The sequence below is a fragment of the Sorex araneus genome, chromosome 3, assembly GCF_027595985.1.
Source record: "Sorex araneus isolate mSorAra2 chromosome 3, mSorAra2.pri, whole genome shotgun sequence".
NCBI lineage: Eukaryota > Metazoa > Chordata > Mammalia > Eulipotyphla > Soricidae > Sorex > Sorex araneus.
This window is the reverse complement of record NC_073304.1, coordinates 75,701,445-75,724,393: the sequence shown is the minus strand read 5'-3', so window position 1 is coordinate 75,724,393 and position 22,949 is coordinate 75,701,445. Positions and strand designations below refer to the sequence as shown.

At 41.1% G+C, this 22,949-nt stretch overlaps 2 protein-coding genes and 1 pseudogene across 2 annotated transcripts; all 3 read right to left on the bottom strand.

Moving 5' to 3' along the window:
• LOC101551302 (olfactory receptor 10G2-like) lies at positions 1-978 on the bottom strand. Its single transcript, XM_004609695.2, has one exon. It carries the CDS (start codon positions 955-957, stop codon positions 1-3), a length of 957 nt encoding a protein of 318 aa, XP_004609752.2. The 5' UTR covers positions 958-978.
• A 1,674-nt stretch (positions 979-2,652) lies between these two features.
• On the bottom strand, positions 2,653-20,204 carry LOC101551035 (olfactory receptor 10G2-like; annotated as a pseudogene).
• Positions 20,205-21,619: 1,415 nt separating this feature from the next.
• On the bottom strand, positions 21,620-22,576 carry LOC101550765 (olfactory receptor 10G2). Its single transcript, XM_004609694.1, has one exon. The coding sequence runs from the start codon at positions 22,574-22,576 to the stop codon at positions 21,620-21,622; it is 957 nt and encodes a 318-aa protein (XP_004609751.1).
• Between the last annotated feature and the right edge of the window lie 373 nt (positions 22,577-22,949).

The following is a 22,949-nucleotide window of genomic DNA, read 5'->3' as shown; positions in this document are numbered from 1 at the left end:
TTACTTATTTTCGCTTGAGGTTCTTCGAACTGCTGTTATTCTCTTCAAGGCAGACTTTACATCCTGATTCCTGAGTGTATAGATGATTGGGTTCAGTAAAGGTGTGACTGCAGTATAGAACACAGACACTGCTCCATCCAAGGGAGTTTTGGACCCTGCTCTGAGATAAATGAAAATACAGGGAACGTAGTAAATTGTGACCACGGTGAGGTGGGAGCCACAGGTGGAGAAGGCCTTGCGTCTCCCACTGGCATTCTGAATCCTCAGAATGGCATAAACTATATTTGCATACGAGAGAAGAATTAACACAAAACAAATGGCAATCACAGCTCCAATTTCTATGAAGGCTACCAGTTCATTGATAGATGTGTCAGCACAGGCGAGTCTCAAAATTGCAGGGATGTCACAAAAAAAGCAATCGATCTCATTGGACCCACAGAAAGGCAGGCGGAAAGTCAGTGTGGTCTGGATAGACCCATGGATGGAGCCAACCACCCAAGCCACAGCAACAAGGATGATGCACAACTTCCTGTTCATGAGCATGGGGTAACGTAGAGGCCAGCAAATAGCCAGGTACCTGTCATAGGCCATCAAAGTGAAAAGGAAACACTGGGTGCTGCCTAGAGTATGAGTAGCATAAAGTTGAGTCACACAAGCACCATAGGAGATTACCTTGCTGGCAGGAGTGAAGCTAAGAGTAAGCCGAGGAACAAAAACTGAGGACACGCACATGTCCAATAGTGAGAGCACACCCAGAAGAATGTACATGGGGCGTGCATGGAGCTTTGGATCAGTCCACACAGTAAGCAGAATGAAGAGGTTTCCCAGTTGAGTCAGAATATAAATGACGAAGAACATCAGGAAGAGGAAAATCCTCAGATTTGGAGGGTGGGCTAAGCCCAGGAGAATGAATTCTGTCACCATTGTGTGCAGGGAGGTGTTTGTGGTGTTTCCCATATCTGTCTGTTGTCTGCTAAAATGAAGGATGAAGTTAGACAAGGGAAATACAATGAGAAAGGCAGCAAGACAATGCTTTTGTCCTGGAATCAGTCTAGTAGTATCAGGATTTCTATGTTTCAGTTAGAAAGCATTTGAGATGTGTGCCGAAAGTAGATAACGGACCAAACATGATGACCTCTCAGTGTCTGTGTTGCAAGCCATAATGCCCAAAAGTAGACAGAGAATATGGGGAACATTGTCTGCTATGGAGGCAGGGTAAGGTGGGAAAGGGGGGTATACCGGGGATATTGGTGGTGGGGAATGTGCACTGGTGGGGGGATGGGTGTTTGATCATTGCGTGATTGTAACCCAAACATGAAAGCTTGTAACTGTCTCACAGTGATTCAATAAAATTTCAAAAACAAAACAAAAGAAAGCATTTACTATCAATTATATGGGTTTGTATAACTAGATAGCACCTGGAACACTTGTTAGTTTATTGGTGCTCTGCAATACTCTTTCAATGTCAGATACATATGGGAGTGTTGGAATCAGGGCCCCAGATGGTGTCTTAATAATAGTGTAAGTGCATATGAAAGGTCTGTACCTCAAAGAAGACCCAGAGGCAGTACATTGGTGGCACCTTAATGGAAAAACATTACTCCACAATTTCTAGATAAATTGTCAATATCTCCCTTATTGTTCTCCTCCAGTAATATATATTAATAAGAAAAAAATTATATCTTGGAGCGATAGCCTAGCGGCTAGGGTGTTTGCCTTGCACATGGCCAACCTGGGTTCAATTCCTCCACCCCTCTTGGAGAGCCTGGCAAGCTACCCATGTACTTGATATGCCAAAAACAGTAATAACAAGTCTCACAATAGAGATGTTACTGGTGACTGCTTGAGCAAATCAATGAGCAATGGGATGACAGTGACAGTGACAGTGACAAGAACCATGAATGGTGGCCCTTGCATATTTTGGGATTTGCTGTTCTTTTGTTCTCTGTGAGCATGATCCATTTTTTCCTTATACCTATGTCTGGAGTATAGTGAGTCATTTCAGTACAGATCCATTTTTTAGGGTTAACTTTGGATGTCATCTCATTTGAAATTGTCCTTTAGAAGATTATCTCCTGGTAGTAATACCTCATAAGTATGTGAATATAGGGGTTGAAGAGATAGTACAGCAGGTAGGGTGCTTGCCTTTCAAGTTGTCAACCCAGGTTCAATCCCCAGCACCCCATATGGTACCCTGAGTCCATCCAGGAGTCTGTGAGCACAGACCCAGTTATCAGTCCTGAGCATGGCTGGGTGTGTCCTTCCCCCACCAAAAATAAATACAATATAATACACGATAGTACAGTACAATAAGAACCATTTGCTTTAATATTCTGTATTTTAAAAATTAGGTTGTACATTGATATAGAACAAAATCACTAATTATAGAATTATAAATATAATGAAGAACTATTTATGTAATCATAACATTAATATCACTCATGTAGATCAGTTTTTGAGTCTAACTATAGCTCTGCTAGATTTTTTTTGGTAGAATTACTGTTAGTTCAGCTCGATCAACATTGGTTTCTTGAATTTTTACCTCATCCTGTGACATCTGAAAAGAATGATAGCAACATTGAAGGAAATAGTCTCTGACTATAGTTACCTATTTCTCACTTGGTTTTTTTTTTTGAACTACTCTTATTCTCTTTAGGGCTGATTCGTAAGTGTGTAGATGATTTGGTTCAGTGATGGTGTGACTGCAGTATAAAACACAGACGCTGCTCCATCCAGAATAGTTTTGGCATCTGGTCTGATGTATATGTAAATACTAGGGACATAGAAGAATTTGACCACAGGCAGGTCAGAGCCGCAGGTGGAGAAGGCTTTGTGTCTCCCACTGGCATTCTGAATCTTCAGAAATGTGTAAACCATGTTCACATAGAAGAGTAGAATTAACATGAAATAAATGACCATCATGGGTCCGATTTCTACAATGGTCACCTTCTCATTGACAGATATTTCAGCACAGACCAGTCTCAAAACTTCAGGGATGTCACAAAAAAAAAGTTATCAACCTCACTGGGCCCACAGTAGGGAAGGTGGAAGGTCAGTGTGGTCTGGATAGACCCATGCATGAAGCCAACTGCCCAAGCCACAGCAACAAGGATGATGCACAATGTCCTGTTCGTGAGGCTAGGAAATAGCCAGGTACCTGTCATAGGCCATCAAAGTGAAGAGGAACACTGAGCACTTCCAAGAGAATTAGGATAAAAAATATGAATCACATAATCAACAAAGAATTTTTTTTTTGCTTTTGGATCACACCCAGCGATGCTTAAGGGTTGCTCCTGGCTCTGCTCTACTCAGGGGTGACTTCTGGCTCTACTCAGGACTTACTTTTGGCAGTGCTCAGGAGACCATATGGGATTCTGGGGATTGAACCTGGGTTGACCACATGCAAGGCAAACAACCTATCTGCTGTACCATTTCTCTGGTCGCCCTCCTGCCCTCCCCCCAATAATTTTCTTGCTGGCAAGAGTAAAGCTGAGAGCAAATTGAGGAATAAAAATTGAAGACATGCTCATACTGTGAGCACTCCCAGAATAACATATTGGGGCGCGTATGGAGCAGAATGAAGAGGTTTCTCAGCTGAGTCAGAACATAAATGAAGAAGATCAGGAAGAGGAAAATTCTCAGATTACCTTAGGTGGGTAAGTCCAGGAGAATGAATTCTTTCACTATGGTGTCCAGAGAACTGCTTTGGCCCCGAATAGTACTTTCTTTGTGTTGAACAACAAATTACGACAAGTGCTGAGTCACGCATATTGGTGTTTCTTCACCTTTATACAATTATGAGCCCTCTGAACTTGCTTCCTTCTTAAGGTCCCTCTGCCCTACCTGTGGGTCCCTGATGTCTGTACTATGAACTCTCATTACACGATTTTCACCTGTCTCCCCTTTGGAATGTCTTGGTAGTCCTCATGGGCCTTATTGTTGAAAGATGCTATTGCATATTATGGCAATGATAAAATCTTATTTCAGTCAGAGAAAAAATTGCTATATATATATATATAAAACCAAAATATATATTATGTAATATATACTATATGCTTCTACCTTAGGCAAGTAATGTTCCTCAAATATTTACTAACTCATGTTCCACAGCTGCTGCCTTGTAAGCTCACTTACTGGCCTTGTTCCAGAGACTCATAAATAAATCCCCAAAGAGATCAACTAGCTGCAATTATGTCTTATCACTTGTTCTCGGCTAAGACCTCTGGCAATCACGGCGGGGGGGAGTCAGGCCAGCTCCCACCCAAAGTCCTGGCCACCTCTCCCACACCTCAAGCTGCCACCATGCCTCTGGTTGGACTGCCCAGTTAAATATTCTGGACTTTCTAGAGTGGGCAGGTGCATTTGTGCAGTATAACATCTCCAAACTACAATATTGACATCCCGGTAAGATCACATTAGGTTCTATGGGATGTAACACAGAAGTCAACCAATCTCGACTAACAAAAGCATTAACACTGAAGGTTTAACTTGCAACAACAGCCTCATAAACCATGAAACAAGGACTTAATGTCCCCATGGTGAGATGCAACGATTTTCACAAGTTTTCTTCCATGGAAATATTTTTTGATCATTCTGTTAGCCATATAGTATCAACAAGCAATATAAAATAAATTCTTATGGGCCTGCTAAGAGGGTAGGCTTAATGGGTGATTGGGATTTGAACAACTTTGTAAACCACAGAATTTAAATGAAGTAGGAAGAAATACATTATTTATTGAAAATAAAAATTACAAATATTATACTCCAATGAGGAATATACTAAAAATAATGATTTGCTGAAGATCTGTAAAGAATCCATAGGAAGAAACTTTTTTTTTCTTTTTGGGTCACACCTATCATGCTCAGGGGTTTCTTCTGGCTCTGTACTAAGGAACTACTCCTGGAGGTGCTTGGGGTACCATATGGGATGCTGGGGATTTAACCTGGGTCGGCCACATGCAAGGAAAACACCGTCCCTGCCGGACTATTGCTCCAGCCCCTCAGTGAGAGACATTTTCTAGGCAGAGGCAGCAGTGGAAGGGGTTTTGTTTTGGCATACTGAGGTTGCTGAGGAATGCAGATGGGTCCCTCTTGGAGAACCCGGCAAGCTACCGAGAGCATCTCACCTGAATGGCAGAGCCTGGCAAGCTCTCTCCCTGTGGTGTATTTGATATGCCAAAAATGGTAACAACAAGTCTCACAATGGAGAAGTTACTGGTGCCCACTTGAGCAGATTGATGAACAATGGGACAACAGTGCTACAGTGCTAATAATTTCATCAGTGTCTTTGCCATGTATGGTATCAGAAAAAGCACTTGCTTAAGCAAAGTAACATTAGAGGTCAGAGAGATAGTACTACAGGGGTTAAGGAACTTGCCTGCATGCAGTGACCCTGGTTCAATCTCTTGCCATCAGATGGTCCCCTGATCACTGCAAGGAGGGACCACTGGGCACAGATTTAGAAGTCTACTGAGCACATATCCAGGAGTAGCCCCGAGTGTGGCCAGAAGTGTCAGTATAACAAAACAAAAAGTAAAAAGAAAAAAAAGGCAGATTAATCCAACCTACACGTATGTTTACCTATTGTGCTCATCATTGAGAAAGAGAGGGTTAAGTGAGCCATAGCTGTAAATATTTGCAGGACAAAGTGAAGGAAATAAACCACTTATTAGCTTTGTGCATTCTTCTCAATAGGAATAAAGATAATTCTTTAAAATCTTTTGAACTTAGTTCAATGGAGAAAATATCCAAACCTGGAAAAAAGGAATACTCAATTCTAAATGAACATGACTAAGGCATTTACTCTGTGAGTAAAGGGTGAGATAATGAAGAAATGGCAGGGTGAGACATTAAGTTCTTGGCAAAGTTACCAAAACATGTAAAAACTGGAAATGAGGTCTTTCTCCTACATAGAACTGCCCTGTCTCAGGCTGCTCCCTTCTTGGACTCACATGGTGGCTGTAGAAAAATCCTGGAGGAGATTGGGCTTTCTCGGGAAGAGTGGTCCAGCAGGCGAGGAAACCGTTCTTCAGAGCAGCCTCTGGATTTGTGCTGATGGATCTCTGCTCTGAAGAGGAAACACAAACTTCTGGGGGTTGACAGTCAGTACTACAGAAATCAGCAATCACTACTCATGAAGGCTCTTTGTAGATTCTCTACTTGAGTGTCTTAAATTTATACTAGCTGTGTTATTTATTAGCTCTCCTTTGATTGAGTTCTGTGAAAATCACTCAAGAAATTTTAGAAAACTATATCACCTCTTGAGAAGTCTACCCTAATATTTCCCCCATGAGAATGACATTCCCAAGAGCCTCATTATTTTTCTGTTTTGAGAACAAACAGTAATCATTTGTACATATCTAGAATTTCAACTCTGAAGAATAATGTGGTGAGTTTGGGTGACCTCTCATTTCCGTGGTTTCTTTCTTTGAATTGATATGGAATCATTGTACTCAGAAATGCTTTGTAAAAGTATTTAAATCTCAATCATCATAGTCACTGTTCTTAAATGATCCAGTTATCCAAAGTCTGAGAGAAAAAAATTTCCTAAATTTAGGTCAGTTAAGTAAATTTAGTTACCTATTTAAAGTCTTGGTGTTAGGGCCTGGAGAGATAGATAGCTCAATGAGCACTGCTGGCAAACACCTCCAGAATACAGAGCCAAGAGTAGTCCCTGAGCACTGCCACCAGGTGTGCCTGACTCCCCAACATAAAATAAAGCATAAATAAATGAAAACCAATCCCCAAATCTTGTTAATTGCATTGCCTTACAGCAGTGGGGAAAGAGATGGTTTCAAAATTTAGGAATATTTTTGAATGTTTGATTGTTGTTGGCTGTGTGTTAGCTACCGGCAGTTTTTGGGTACTATATACTTAAGCATGTTCTCACCTGGAATTTGGGGGTGATTTCTCCTTTCAACTTTATTTTTATTTATATACCTTTGCTCTTGGGGCTATACCCAGCAGTTCTCAGTACTTGCTCCTGGCTCTGTACTCAAGGATTACTCCTGGTGGTACTCAGGGAACCAAGCTTATGCAATGCCTAGGACTGAACCAAGGTTGGTCACATGCATGGCAAGTACCTTACCCATGTTGATCTCTCTGGCCTTTTCTTCTCAGCCTTATTTGGAATCAGCTGTGTGTGAGGTTTTGTTTGTACTGGTTTACAATATCAATCCAATTTTCAGAAATTTTGTAAGCATAGTTTTTGTTAAAATATTAATTGAATCTAAATAGAGATTTGCAATAATATGCATTTTCAGTGAAATAAATTATAGCATATATATAATACTCAATGTCACTACTTTCAGGGTATTTTATTATGTTTTACTTGTGTTTATGAGTTTAGGTGAATCTTTCATGTCTTTAGAGTGCAATGGTATATGTACTAATTATTCCATTAGTAATTTGAAGTTTAAAATTTACTTCACAGGTCCATCTGACTTTATTAGTGATTTCTGTCAAACCTTCAAAGGGGCAGAAAAGCATCTATGTCACCATAATGTTAATGTCACTCATGTAGCACTGTAGCACTGTCTGGCCACAATTAATGCATATTTGTTAAACTGTTGACTGACTGGTGATAACCGATTGAATTAATTTTTTCAACTCCTACTAATCTTTTGGGCTGGAGTGATAGCACAGCAGTTGGGTGTTCGCCTTTCACTAGGCCGACCCGAGTTGAATTCCTCCACCCCTCTCGGAGAGCCTGGCAAGCTACCCAGAGTATCAAGCCCGAGTGGCAGAGCCTGGCAAGCTACCTGTGTGTATTGGATATGCCAAAAACAGTAACAATAAGTCTCTCAACGAGAGATGTTACTGGTGCCCGCTGGAACAAATCGATGAGCAATGGGATGACAGTGACAGTGACTAATCTTTTGTGCTATGCCTGTGTGATCATGTTTCTCACATGTTATTTCACAGTCAGGGAAATAGCGAAAACAATTGATCTCATAACTCAGCAACTGAGTCTGATCTTAGTGTAAACCAGCCTAAGGCATCAATTTATGCTTTTTGTTTGCTCTTGAGGGTTATTAAATTTATTGATTTTAAGAAATTTTAAATGGTTTATACTTATTTTTGAGAGGGTGCACACTCAGCTGTGTTCTAGTCTTGCTCCTGGTTTTGGGCTGATCGTCACTTTTAATGGTGCTCTGGGGACTATTGATGGTGCCAGGGATTAAATTGGGGTCAGACTCATGCAAAATATGTGCCTTACCCCTTGTACTATTTCTCTGACCTTAGTATGTTTTATTTTTAGATCATTGTTTGTCTTTGACAAATGAGATCTCAAAAAACCCTTTAAAGTGGTCTGGAGAGATGGTACAGTGGATAGGCAGCTTGCCTTGCATGTGGCCAACTGGGTTTGAGCCCCAGCATGCCATTTGGTCACGAGCCCACCTGGAGTGATTTCTGAGTACAGAGTCAGGAATGACCACTGAGCACCATTGGGTGTGGTACCCCAAATCCTTGAAAAATATTAAAATTTATTTAAATTATATTTATTTCAAGATACTATGAGTTTTTGTTTCAGAGATCCTCCTCTCAGTAAAGTTTTAGGTACTTTTAGGTATTGATCATTGATGTAAAGAGAGGGGTGTGGCAGGGTGATACAATTTCACGAAACTCTTCAGTGCCACCCTCGAGAATGTCATGCAAAGACTGGAATGGGAAGGAATGGGAGTGAAGATAGACGATCGGCAATTACACCACCTCTGCTTCGCTGATGACTTCATTCTCATAACACCAACCATTATCCAAGCGGCACAAATGCTGGCCGACTTCGACCACAAGTGTGGAAAGGTCGGATTGCAGCTGAATCTCAACAAGACGATGTTCATGAAAAACGAACTGGTCCCTGAAGCTCCATTTGCTCTCAATGGAACGAACATCTCCAAATGCAGCAGCTATGTGTACCTGGGTTGAGAAATCAGCATGAGGAACGACTTGGCACCAGAACTGCGCAGGAGGAAGAGAGTAGCAAGAGACCTGGGCCCTATGCAAACAGGATGAGAATGCTATTAGGGTATCCCAAAGAGGAATTGAAAGAGCTATGCTAGAAATACCATGTCTCACTCAAGTGAGAGAAGGAATCTGGAGTTCTGACCTCTGTCGATGGTCAAGAATCAGTGATGCTGTCTTGTTTGCCAAGGCATGGAAAATCAGATGGTCCGGTCATATAATGTGATTCAGAGACGACTGCTGGACTAGAGCTGTTACGGACTGGATTCCACGGGACGTCAGAAGACTGCGTGGCCACCCACCAACTAGATGGTCAGATTTCTTCATCAAATCCCTGAATGAATGGTTTGAGGCTCTTCGTGTTCCTGGAGCAAGCAGATATCATTGGGCTGCACTGGCACTCGGCAGGGACAAATGGCAACATTACTGGTGCCCGCTCGAGCAAATTGAAGATCAACAGGACAAGTGATACAAGTGAAGTGATAGGTATTGATTACATTAAGTCATCTTAAAATTTTTGATTTTAAGATCAACCCAGCTGTGCTCAGAGATTAGTCTTGGCTCTGCATTCAGGAATTACTCCTGGCAGTGATTGGGATGGGATGCCAAGGATCAAACCTGAGTTGGAAATATACAAGGTAAATTCCCCCATCTGTTGTACCACTGCTCTGGCCCTAAGTCATCTTAAAATTCTTAAGAAACCTCTAAAATTATATATAAGTTTAATTGGATATATATGTAAATGCTTACATATCAGTCCACTGGTAAATCTGATAAGAATCTTTTATAAACTCCAATTTCAGATGTATTTTATATTTATTCATATTTAAAATATTGATTTTCTGTTATGGTTAGCAAATGAATTTATGTTGGCTATAGGATCCATTAATAAGGAGATGATTATATTAAACATCTCAATGGATTAAGAAAAAACACCTGATCGGGGGCTGGAGAGATAGCACAGCGGGTAAGGCGTTTGCCTTGCGCACGGCCAACCTGGGTTCAAATCCCAGCATCCCATATGGTCCCCTGAGCACGGCCAGGGGTAATTCCTGAGTGCAGAGCCAGGAGTAACCCCTGTGCATAGCCAGGTGTGACCCAAAAAGAAAAAAAAACACCTGATCAGACATTGGACATTTAATGTAAATAAAATATATTTTGTTATTGAAAATATATAAAATCAACCCCATCAAAAAATGGGGAGAAGAAATGAACAGAAGTTTCCTCAAAAGAGAAATATAAATGGCCAAAAGGCACATGAAAAAATGCTCTACATCCCTAGTCATCAGGGAGATGCAAATCAAAACAACAATGAGATATCATCTCACACCACAGAGACTGGCACACATTCAAAAGAACAAAAACAACCACTGCTGGCGTGGATGTGGGGAAAAAGGGACGCTCCTTCACTGTTGGTGGGAATGCTGACTGGTCCAGCCTTTCTGGAAAACAATATGGACAGTCCTTCAAAAACTAGAAATTGAGCTTCTATATGACCCCGCAATACCACTTCTGGGAATATATCTCAAGGATGCAAAAGAGCACACTAGAAATGACATCTGTACCTATATATTCACTGAAGCACTGTTCACAATAGCCAAATTATGGAAACAACCTGAGTGCCCTATAACAGATGGCTGATTAAAGAAACTTTGGTACATCTACACAATGGAATACTATGTGGCTGTTAGGAGAGATGAAGTCATAAAATTTGCTTATAAATGGATAAATATGGAGAGTATCATGCTAAGTGAAATGAGCCAGAAAGAGAGGGAAAGACATAGAGGGACTGCACTCATTTGTGGAGTGTAGGGTAGCATCACATGAGGCTGACACCCAAGGACAGTAGATACAAGGCCCAGGGGGATTGCCCCATAGCCTGAAGACTGCTTCATGAGCGGAGGGGAGAAGGCAGATGGAATAGAGAAGGGATCACTAAGAAAATAATGTCTGGAGGAACCAGTTGGGATGGGAGATGCATGCCGAAAGTAGATGATGGACCAAGCATGATAACCTCTCAGTGTCTGTGTTGCAAGCTATAATGCCCAAAAGTAGAGAGAGAGTGTGGGGAATATTGTCTGCTTTAGAGGTAAGGGGAGGGTGGGAAAGGGAGGGGTATACAGGGGATATTGGTGGTGGGGAATGTGTACTGGTGGAGGGATGGGTGTTTGATCATTGTGAGATTGTAACCCAAACATGAAAGCTTTTAACTATCTCACGGTGATTCAATAAAATTTAAAAATTTTTTTAAAAAGAAAATATATAAAATCTTTAGGAGTAAAAATACTATTTTTTTTGCTTTTTGGGTCACACCCAGCGATGCTCAGGGGTTACTCCTGGCTTTTCACTCAGGAATTACTTCTGGCGGTGCTTGGGGGACCATATGGGATGCCGGGGATTGAACCCGGGTCGGCCGCGTGCAAGGCAAACACCCTACCCTCTGTGCTATCGCTCCGGCCCCAACATACTTTTCTTAATCTATGGAAAGCTACCATATGCATCATGAGTAAATGCCATACTCAATACCAAATGCTGAGAAGTTTGTTTTGTCTTTTAAAGAAATTCCTTCAAGTCTTGCAAAATTGGTTTCAAGGCTATGAATTCCCTGAGCAGTTTCTAGTCTCTGGATCTCTATATCTTTCCTTCTAATCTGAATGATAATCTACCCAGCCAAATAGAGTATTCTTTTTGTTGTTATTTTAGTGCCACCCCCAGCAGTGGTCATGGCTTACTCCTGGCTCTGAACTCAGGAATCACTTTTGGCAAAGCTCAGGGATTCATACGAGGTGCTAGGGATAGAACCCAGGTGGGCCATGTGCAAGGCAAACACTTTACCCATTGTACTATTGTTCTGGTTCCAAAGGATAATATTCTTGGTGACATGTTCATTTCACTGAGTTTTGTACTATATCCCTCCATTCTCATCTTGTGCAGAGTCTTATCTGATAGATCCGTGAATCCTAATTCAGAGCAGATGTGAAATACTGAGGCTAAGACATGCTGAGACATGGCCGAACACTCTTTGCTGTTTTTTTCTCTTTTTGGGTCATACCCGGCAATGCACAAAGGTTACTCCTGGCTCTTCACTAATGAATTACTCCTGGTAGTGCTCAGGAGACCGTATGGGATGCTGGAAATTGAACAGGATTGACTGTATGCAAGGCAAACACCCTATCCGCTATGCTATCGCTCCAGCCCCCTTTTGTTTGCTGTTAAGAACAGACTCAGACTAAGTTTTTTTTAGATCATTATCAATTGAGTAGCAAGGTAAAAACAGGGAAAATGATCAGATTTGGTTAAAATAGTGGTGCTGGAACTCATATTTTATTGCTCTGATTATACCATGGATATTGTTTCCCTATTAAAAACAAAAACACGGCTTAAGAAAAACATTAGGAGTCTGGGTAATACAGGAGTTAAGGGGTTTTGCCTGAATATGATCTACCTGCATTAGATCCTGGGCATTGCATGTGGTTCCTGAGTGCCAGCAGGAAGGATCTCTGAGCATAGAGTTAGGAATAGCCCCTGAGCACTCTTGCATATGGCCCACAAAGACAGTAAAAGATCATCATCATTATCATCATCATCATCCCGTCGATCGTCGAATTTCTTGAGTGGTCTCAGTAACATCTCAATTCGTCCTAGCCCTGAGATTTTAGAAGCCTTTCTCTACTCGTCCTTTCCAATGATGCCACACTGGAGACTCTTTCAGGGTCAGGGAATGAGACCCATCTTGTTACTGGTTTTGGCATATTAATACACCATGGGGACCTTGTGAGGCTCTCCCATGTGGGCAGGAAACTCCCAGTAGTTTGCCAAATTGTTCCAGAGGGAGAAGTAGGCTAAGATATCGTATGGCTGCTTTGCAGTCTCAAATGCTTCCGGGAGCTTGCTTTTAAGTCTCTGGATGCTGGCCATTGATGGGATTATACGATGCTGGGAGCAATCCCTGAGTGTGACTGCCTAGCTACTGGGAAATGGGATATCTGGGCGGAGGAGGCCCAGTCCCGATCTGAGCAGGCTTGGAGGTCTCAGCCCCGGGTCCCACACACCTGGGTTCCTCTGCCAGTACCTTCATGTGTGAGGCTCATCCGAACATGTGGAGAGGGGCCTTGAGCATGGCTGTGGCTAGGTTCTGGAGGTCTTCGACCACCGGGAGCTCTGCTCCGGGAGGGGAGGGAAGCTGGAGTCCATCCCCTCAGAGGGGCACTGGGGAAGACGCGGAAAAAAAAAGAAAGAAAGAAAGAAAAAAAGAGAGAAAAAAAGAATGGAAAGAAAAATGATTTATTTCAAACTTCAAGTGAGATGATCTACTGTGCGTATCACTAGGAAAGAAAGAGCTGAGTAAACCATAACTGACTCTTATCCTGTAAATATTTGCAGGAAAAGGTGATACTAATGCATTATTTATTGACTTTATGAATTCTTCCAAAAAGAGGTAATTCTTTAAATTTATTTTTTCTCAAATTCAACAATGAAAGTCCCTAGTTCAGAAGAAAGGCACATTTGATTTAAATTAAAATGGCTAAGTATTTACTTTGCAAGCCTGGAAATGAAGCTTTCTTCTATATAAAATTGACCTGTCTTAGACCTGCTTCCTTTCTTGGACTCACATTATGGCTGCAGAAAAATGCTGGAGAATTCTGGATTTCCTAGAGAAGAGTAGTCCAAGAAATAGTCCTTCAGAGAAGCCTAGGGCTTTGGTTGCTGATGGTTATTGGATCTCTGCTCTGCTAAGGAAACACAATCAACTAAGGGTTAATAGTCACTATTGAATACTTAACTCTGTGGTGGAGGTTTTTTTTTCTGGCTTTTTGGGTCACACTCAGCGATGCACAGGGGTTACTCCTGGCTTTATACTCCTGGTGTAATTACGCCCGGTGGTGCTTGGGGGATCATATGGGATGCTGGGAATTGAACCCGAGTTGGCCCTATGCAAGGCAAATGCACTACCCGCTGTGCTATCGCTCCAGCCCCACTGTGCTGGAGGCTGTTTTGTAGACCATGACTTCTCTGTTTAAGTATCTTGAATTTTACATCATTTATGTTATTGACTAGATGCTCTTAGAGTGAGCTCTGTAAAAAATACTCAAGAGATTGATAGAAAACTCTTTATCCCTTGGGAAGTCTACCTTAAGATATTTTCCCCATGAAACTTTCAGTCCTAGGAGCCTCATTATTTCTTGTTTTGGCAGCAAACAGGAATTATTTTTGCATATTAAGTGTGAAGAACAACATGCTCTTTTTGTTGATCTCTAATTTCCTTGATTCATTTTTTTGTACTATTGTGGGATCACTTGTTGTCCCATATTATACTCAGAAATGCACTGCAGATGTATGTTAGTGTCAATAATTGAACTCCCCTACCTCCATGTCGTACATCTCTGGAGAATGAAAAAAAATTACTGAATATAAAGTTAGTTGAAGGAATTCAATGCATTTCAAATCTTGATGATTCCATTATTTTTATGACAGTGGAGTGAGAAGATGTCTTCCAACTAATTGTTGACATGTTCTTTGGATACTACTTTGCTTTGCTGACTATGATAGTCTGCTAGCTTTTGTGGAGTTGAGAATAGTCTGTGGAATTTGGGGTTCATTTGCTCCTCCAATCTGATTTGGGAATAGGTAGTTTGCCAAAGTGGGATTGTACTGGTTTATCATAGCTTTCCATTAAATTTGTAAATATTTGATGCACTTCATTACTTAATTTTAAATATAAAATTACTATTTCATATTTTCAATAGGATTTTTTATAATTTGATTTCAATAAAATGATAATGAAAGGTTAATAATATTCAAAATTGATCATTTTCTTATTACTTTAGGATGGCTTGTCAGTATCTATGTTTTTGTTCACTTTTATCATATGGTGGATGTACTATGTAATGGTGCCAAATTTGATAAAGTGATATCAGCTGAAAGCTTGAATTGACCGTGATGAGCTACTTAATCTTAAAAACTAAAAACAGTTCAGACAAGGCCTTTTTGTGGGCTGAGCTAGGGAATGTTGTTTTTATTTTTATTTATTTATTTAGTTGTTGTTTTTGGCCACACCCAGCAGTACTCAGTGTTTACTTCAGGTTCTGCCCTCCTGGTGGGGCTTGGGGGACCATATGGGGTGCTGGGGATGGAACCTAGGTTGGCTACATGCAAGACACTTTACTTTCTGTACTGTCACTCTTGTCGTGGAAACTTGCTTTTAGACATTTACCAGAATGCTGCTGGCTGGAATCAACAGTTCTGTGTTCTCTGGTCTGGAAGTCTATATGTTTTGAGTACTTCCTTTGACTCCCACCTGCCAAATGAAAGCCATGATTTTTAATACTTCTTTTTTTTTTCTGGCAAAACATATAGTTTCTGTTATTTGCCACATCCAGGCACTGAAAAATCAGTTTCACACTTTTATGTACTTGTACCATTAGTGGGTAGTCAGAGTAAACCTAAAGATCTGCAGACTCTCCTTTCACTCCCTCAGAAACTGGTGATTGTTGGGCTGGAGCGATAGTACAGCGGGTGGGGTGTTTGCCTTGCACTCGACCAACCCGGGTTTGACTCCCAGCGTCCCATATGGTCCCTTGGACTCCGCCAGGAGTGATTCCTGAGTGTAGAGCCAGGAGTCAGCCTTGAGCATCGCTGGGTGTGACCCAAAAAGCAAAACAAAAACAAAAACAAAAACAAAACCCCCAAAAACCCCTGGTGATTGGGGCTGGAGCAATAGCACAGTGGGTAGGGCGTTTGCCTTACACGCGGCCGACCCAGGTTCGATTCCCAGCATCCCATATGGTCCCCTGAGCACTGCCAGGGGTAATTCCTGAGTGCAGAGCCAGGAGTAACCCCTGTGCATTGCAGGGTGTGACCTAAAAAGAAAAAAAAAAGGAACTGGTGATTGTCTCTGGCATTCTCTGATTTTCAAACAGTGGATAACTATTCCATCTGATCTCAAGTTCCATAGTATCATTATCTCAAATTCCATAGTATCTCTGCTGACCTTTTATCCTCAATCAACTCAAAATTGGCAGGAATAAGATTTTTCTGATTTCATTAAAATTCTGTGTAAGACTATAGCATAAAAGTTCTTCATTCAATCTCCTGTGCATAATTTTGTGTTAGAGGTAAAGTTTAGAAAATCTTTTTCTTTTCTGATATCATGACTTTTAAGCAGCTGCTGCCACCATGAAAATATGTAGTTATTCTCAGGAGCTAAATGATACATTTTAAAAATTGTTTTTACTGTGACATCTTTATTATAATGTTTCATTGAGATGTTCCCCCTTCCACATCTAAAATATGACATTTTGATGCTGTGAGTGGCTAGGGATAAGGTCATGTTCATTAAATGTAAATAGTAGAGCACATCAACTTATGAAAATATATTACTTTGTTTCAGAGATAAAGAAATATGGAGGCGTTATAAAGCTGTGTTTTACTAATGGCTGACTGGTAGCTGTTGTGCAGTGTAATGTCTTACCACCCTTTGTGACATTAAATCAGCTGGGACTTTCATTGAGTGAATTCTATTTCAGGAATCTTCATGCAGCTGTTGTACAAATGTGCCCATTCCCATCCTTACCCTCCTTCTGTGCTAAGTCCAAGAATTCATTCCTGAGATAAGTAGTTTCAACACTCTCCAGCAGAGAAAAATCAGATGCTGGTTCTTTGAGTGAACAGTCTGTGTTCTTGGGCCATATGGTGTCATTGGTGCCAAGAAGGTTGTTTGAAATCTTTGTCTCAACATCACTGCAACAAGATTCATCAACAGGGGATGATTCTGACTCTGCATGAGAAAAGACAGCAGTGAAGATTCAAAATCTCAGTAGGCAGTGGGACCCAAAAAGAACCATATATATCAGGGTTCAATTTTTAAATTTTTATATTATGTGTTAATTTCAACTTTAGCAAAATTATCCAAAATCTGTCAATATTGCTATAAATGATTAAGTAAGACCACAGCTTTGGCTTGGGATGTAGCTCATGGTCGACCAGTTGCTTGGCATGTGTGAGGCCCTGGGTTTGATCCCTGATACCACAAAACAACTTTCCTATAGCTTTACTGAGATAAGTTCTCTGGGCATTTACAAAGTTGCATTTCTCTCTCACCAATGCCCAACTCTTCAGTTTAAGAATAAATCATTAGCAGTTTTACTTCATCTTCTTTCCTTATTCCTAGACTGCTTCAATATTCAATTTGTATAGATGGTTTTATTGGATATTTGATATCCTTGGAATCTATATTCTATGGCTTTTTGTGCGTGTGCATGCTTTCGGAGTTTTTTTTTTCTTTTTGGGTCACACCCATCAATGTTCAGGGATTATTCCTGGCTCTGCACTCAGGAATTACTCCTGGCCTTTCTCAGGGGACCATCTGGGATGCTGGGAATTGAACCGGGTCTACCATGTGCAAGGCAAACACTCTACCTGCTGTACTATAACTCCAGCTCCACTTTTGGAGGATTTTAAGGCTCATACATGCTGTAGTTTTTATGACATAAGAGTCATAAAAGTTCCTTTTATAGTTCACTTCTATTCAATTATAGATTTATTGTATTTTAGTTGATGTGATAATATAAATTAGTCATGAACTGAATAAAGACTGTTTAATATCGGATGATCTCAAAACTGCGGGTCAATTCATCCTGTGAATTTCTATTTTCCCATTTTTTCAAATGTATCTAGATTCATAGTGGGACAGCAGCACAAAAAATTAGAAAGGTGTCTATTATCTGAATGAGGGATCCTACACTAATAAAATGTCATAATGTGTGTGTAATAACATGTATGTTACTGTAGAGTGCTCATGGAAACTATGAGTATGAGTCTAAAAATCTTTTAGCAAGTACTGAATGGTAAATGGAAATAAGCTATAAATACCAATATTTTGACATAATATTTGTTAACTTAATATTTTATGTTGTTATTTTTTTGGGGGCTGGAGCGATAGCACAGTAGTTGGGCGTTTGCCTTTCATGCGGCCGACCCGTGTTCGATTCCTCCACCCCTCTCAGAGAGCCCGGCAAGCTACCGAGAGTATCGGGCCTGCGCGGCAGAGCCTGGCAAGCTACCCGTGCATATTGGATATGCCAAAAACAGTAACAATAAGTCTCTCAATGAGAGACGTTATTGGTGCCCGCTCGAACAAATCGATGAGCAACGGGATGACAGTGACAGTGACAGTGACAGTTATTTTTTGACCTTTTATTTAATTAAATAATTAATTACTTATTTTAGATTTAAATTTATTTATTTTTTAATTAGTGAGTCACAGTGAGGGTACAATTACAGATGCACACATTTTCGTGCTTGTTTTTCCCTCATGCAATGTTTGAGAGCCCATCCCTCCACCAGTGTCCATTCTCCACCACCAATGAACCCAGTATTCCTCCCACCCCAATCCCATCCCCCCCACCACACCCTGCCTTTGTGGCGGGGCATTCCAATTTGATATCACTCTCTCCTTTTGGGTGTTGTGGTTTGCAATAGGGGTATTGAGTGGTCATCCTGTTCAGTCTCTAGTCTGCTTTCAGCAAAAGTTGTTATTTTTATACAGTACGCTGTCATTATGTTTAATTTAATGCCCTGCCCCCCACCACCAAGAGAGTGACCCTGGTGACCACTGAGTTCAGTACTTCTTATTGTCATTTAATCCATCATAGAAAGAGACATATATAATAAGGAAGAGCAATATCAAAGAGAAATGATTTTTCTTTTAAGAGATCACTGTTATAGGGACTGGGAAGTTAACTCAAAGGATTGGAGTGCAATTTTAATTTAGTTATTTATTTTTATTTTTTCAATATATTAATTGAATTTTATTGCATCTTGAAAATTCAGGGCCCAAATAGATTGTATAGGGGTTAAGGAATTGGCTTACACCACCCACCTGAATCTAGCCCAGCATCATGTATGTTCCCCCAAGCCCCACCAGGATTGGTGGTCCATGAAGAAGTGCATGTTTTAGCATGAAGAGGTCTAGGTTTGATTCCTAACTCTGTGTGGTCTTCTGACACAAGGCGTGCCTTTGAGCCACCCCCTACAAACTCTGTTGATTTAGAAAAAACACTCTGGGAAGATATAGGTATGGCAATAAGGTCAGAATTATTTATGGATAAAAGCACCTACTCAATAGCACTAAAAACATGACATCTAAGCTGCATCCACTAAACATTGTAATCTACCTGTCAAGGTGGCATGTGGGATGAGGGGGAGAGAAGGAGGGATGGAGTATGGGAACACTGGTGGAGGGAAGTTAGTACTGGTGGTGGGATTGGTGTTGAAGTATTATATGCCTAAAATTCAACTATCAATAATTTTGTAAAGCATGGTTCTTAAATAGAACATTTATGGATAAGGGTTGGGGAGATAGGTTAAGTGGTAGAGCACATTCTTAACATGTACAAAAGTTAAGTTTGAGATCAGAGCTAATAAGGTGCTTCTCTTGAATGTGGCTGACCCTGGTTTGATCCCTGGCATCCCATATGGTCTTCTGAGCACACCAGGAGTGATTCCTGAGTGCAGAGCCAGGAGTAACTCCTGGACACAGTCAGATGTCTCTCAAAAAACAAAACCAAAACAAAATATCAGCAGCAAAAATAACAATATCAGAGTTAAATTTGGTTCCAGGCACCACACCTCTTTAATAATCTCTCTTGCTAGAATTTCTATTCTTTCTCTAACCTAATATTTTCTTCCATTTTTCCTGGAAAGTATTGAATACTAGTTGTTGGAGAAAGTTATTACCAGATGGCAGTGGCTTGCACTGCACTGTAGCACTGTCGTCCTGTTGTTCATCAATTTGTTCGAGCGGGCACCAGTAACGTCTCCATTGTGAGGCTTGTTGTTACCGTTTTTTTGCATATCAAATATGCCACAGGTATCTTGCCAGGCTCTGCCGTGAGGGCAGGATACTCTCGGTAGCTTGCCAGGCTCTCCCAGAGGGGCGGAGGAATTGAACCTGGATCGGCCTCGTGCAAGGCAAACATCCTACCCTCTTCACTGTGGCAGTCACCCCTACAAAACACCTTTGGTGCCATACAATCTTATCAATGGCCATAGTCCAGAGACTCAACAATAAATCTCTTGGAAGAGAGCATAGAATGATACACCATAGAGATGTCGCAGACCCGGCACCAGACCCTGCATCATTCGGGGCAACCTTGACTGGGGCAGGTGAGGTCCTCTCTCTGCCCCGACAGAGCCAGCCCTGGCAGCCTGAAAACTCCAGACGCAACTTCCGCTATGCTCATGGTTGCTCTCCACACGCTCTGACAGGCCTCACCTCACATTAACTATACTATAACCAAAATTACTCTTATAAAACATAGAATCTATAAAATGTGAACCTATATCTTGTACTTTACACCACTGATAGACCAAGAGTATCACATCATAGTTGATGGGGTTTAAAGTAGAAGGCAACCAGTCTAACCAGTCTTAGGGGTAAATACATTTATACATATATATACATATATATATATATATACATGCATAACCTTTAACAACATGTTAGTAATCTCTTACTCTTACTAGGGATCCTGAGTGAAATCCAACAATCTCCACACACTTTCCTCTAATAAACCTTTTTTGGATTATTTTTAGCAGATTATTCATAACAATCAATACAAAATAAATTATTTAGGTTCTGCTTTTGGGGGCAGGGTTTGGGGTTCAGGATGGAAACATTTGAAATATGGTGGTGGGAAGGGATAATGGCGGTGAGATTGGTGTTAAAATATTAAATATAATCAAATATTGTGAACAGCTTTATAAAATAAAAAATTAATATCACTGTGGTCAAATCAGCAAATTTGGGGGAGGGTAGGGGTGTCTTAGATATTGTATATTGATACTAGACATTTTTGACTTTGAACTACACATTAAGTGGTCTGACTTTATTCTACAAGCCATTGGAAAATTCTATAGTTCCTATGTTTTAGAAGGATAATTTTGGTTATAGTATAGTTGATGTGGAAGAGGATGGAAGGAGTGGAATGGAAGCATGAGAGACATTATTAAGGCGTAGAGACCAGAATTAGGTCTCTTAACACTTGGAAGAGCAAAGAATGGGAAAGAAACATAAGTAATGCAGAATTTTCAAGTTTAAGTGCTTGGGAATGGGATAGTCATGACTATGAAGAATTACAAAAATGAAAGAAAGTGAATAAAGGGCTAGAATAGAATTATGGCATTTTTATTCTTTAAATATTGCAGGGCAGGACCTGAGAGATGGTACAGAGGTTAGGTGCTTGCTTTGCATACGTCTGATTCCATTTAATCTCAAGCACTGCCAGGAGTAACTCCTGAGCACAAAGTTAGGAGTAGTCTCTGAACAGTGTTGGATATGGCAGAAATCTTTCACCACCAAAAAAAATTTCTCCGCGTGACATACTACCAAAGTTTATCACACTCCCCTCCAAATCAACCTTTGGTATTGAAAGTGATTGAAGAGATGCATCCATTTATTCCAAACAAATAACAAAAAACAGTTCGAAACCAGTTAATGTGATGGACAGGTTATAGATCTAAATATGTTGGAAGTTTTATTTAAATAGAATCAAAGTTATCCTGTTAAACACCACCAGTTTATTGCATGTTTGCCACTTGCAGCAGTAGTTTAAATGCGTGCTAGCCACAGTGATTTAGGTAGTCCCTGAGTCTGTAGTTATTTATTTTCATTTGTGACCCCACAACCTGTTGTTATTCTCTTCAGAGCCGACTTCACATCTTGATTCCTTAGTGTGTAAATGAGGGGGTTCAGTAATGGTGTGACAACTGTGTAAAACACAGCCACAGCCCCATCCAAGGGACTCTTGGATCCAGCCCGAAGGTAGATGAAAATACAGGGGACATAGTAGATAGTGACCACTGTCAGGTGGGAGCCACAAGTGGAGAAGGCCCGGCGCCGCCCATCTGCAGTGCTTATCTTCAGGATGGCATAAACTATGTTGGCATAGGAGAGCAGAATCAACATGAAGCAACTGGCAGCCACTACCCCAATGTCCACGAATGTCACCAACTCATTGACAGTTGTGTCAGCACAGGCCAGTCTCAATACTGCGGGGATATCACAGATAAAATAATCTACCTCATTGGGTCCACAGTAGGGCAGGCGGAAGGTCAGGGTGGCCTGGATAGAGCCATGGATGGAGCCAGCTATCCAAGCTCCAGCCACAAGGATGGTGCATAATCTTCCATTCATGAGCACAGGGTAGCGGAGGGGCAGACATATGGCCAGGTACCTGTCATAGGCCATCAAGGTGTAGAGGAAGCACTGGGTACTGCCCAGGAAGTGAAAGAAATATAACTGAGCCACACAACCACCATATGGGATTGCCTTGCTGGCTGGAGTAAAATCTAAAATTAGCCGAGGAACAATGACCGAGGACAGCCACATGTCCAGGAATGAGAGTACTCCCAGAAGAATGTACATGGGACGTGCATGGAGCTTTGGGTCAGCCCACACGGTGAGCAGAATGAGGAGGTTTCCCAGCTGAGTCAGGATGTAAATGATGAGAAAGACCAGGAAAAAGAGGATTTTCAGGTTTGGAGGATGAGCTAAGCCCAGGAGAATGAATTCTGTCACCACGTTGTCCAAGGATGTATTTTTGGTTTTTCCCATCTGTTCGTAATCTGCTTAAATGAATGTTGAAGTCAGATGAAGTCAGACCAGTACAATACAATACATGGAAGTGATAAGATGAGGTTAGTCTGATGACTAATGCCTAAGAGTCAGGATATCTACAAAATATTATTTAATTTTTTTTTTTGCTTTTTGGGTCACACCTGGCAATGCACAGGGGTCACTCCTGGCTCATGCACTCAGGAATCACCCCTGGCGGTGCTCAGGGGACCATATGGGATGCTGGGATTCGAACTCGGGTTGGCTGCGTGCAAGGCAAACGCCCTACCCACTGTGCTACCACTCCAGCCCCTTAAAAATTTTTTTTAAAAAAGTGATGTTGGGTTAGTTCAAAGGCCTAGTAAGCATGCTT

Bases quoted from the DNA above. Each gene is read 5' to 3' on its own strand.
- LOC101551302 (XM_004609695.2), bottom strand. From the start codon at position 957: ATGGGAAACACCACAAACACCTCCCTGCACACAATGGTGACAGAATTC.
- LOC101550765 (XM_004609694.1), bottom strand. From the start codon at position 22,576: ATGGGAAAAACCAAAAATACATCCTTGGACAACGTGGTGACAGAATTC.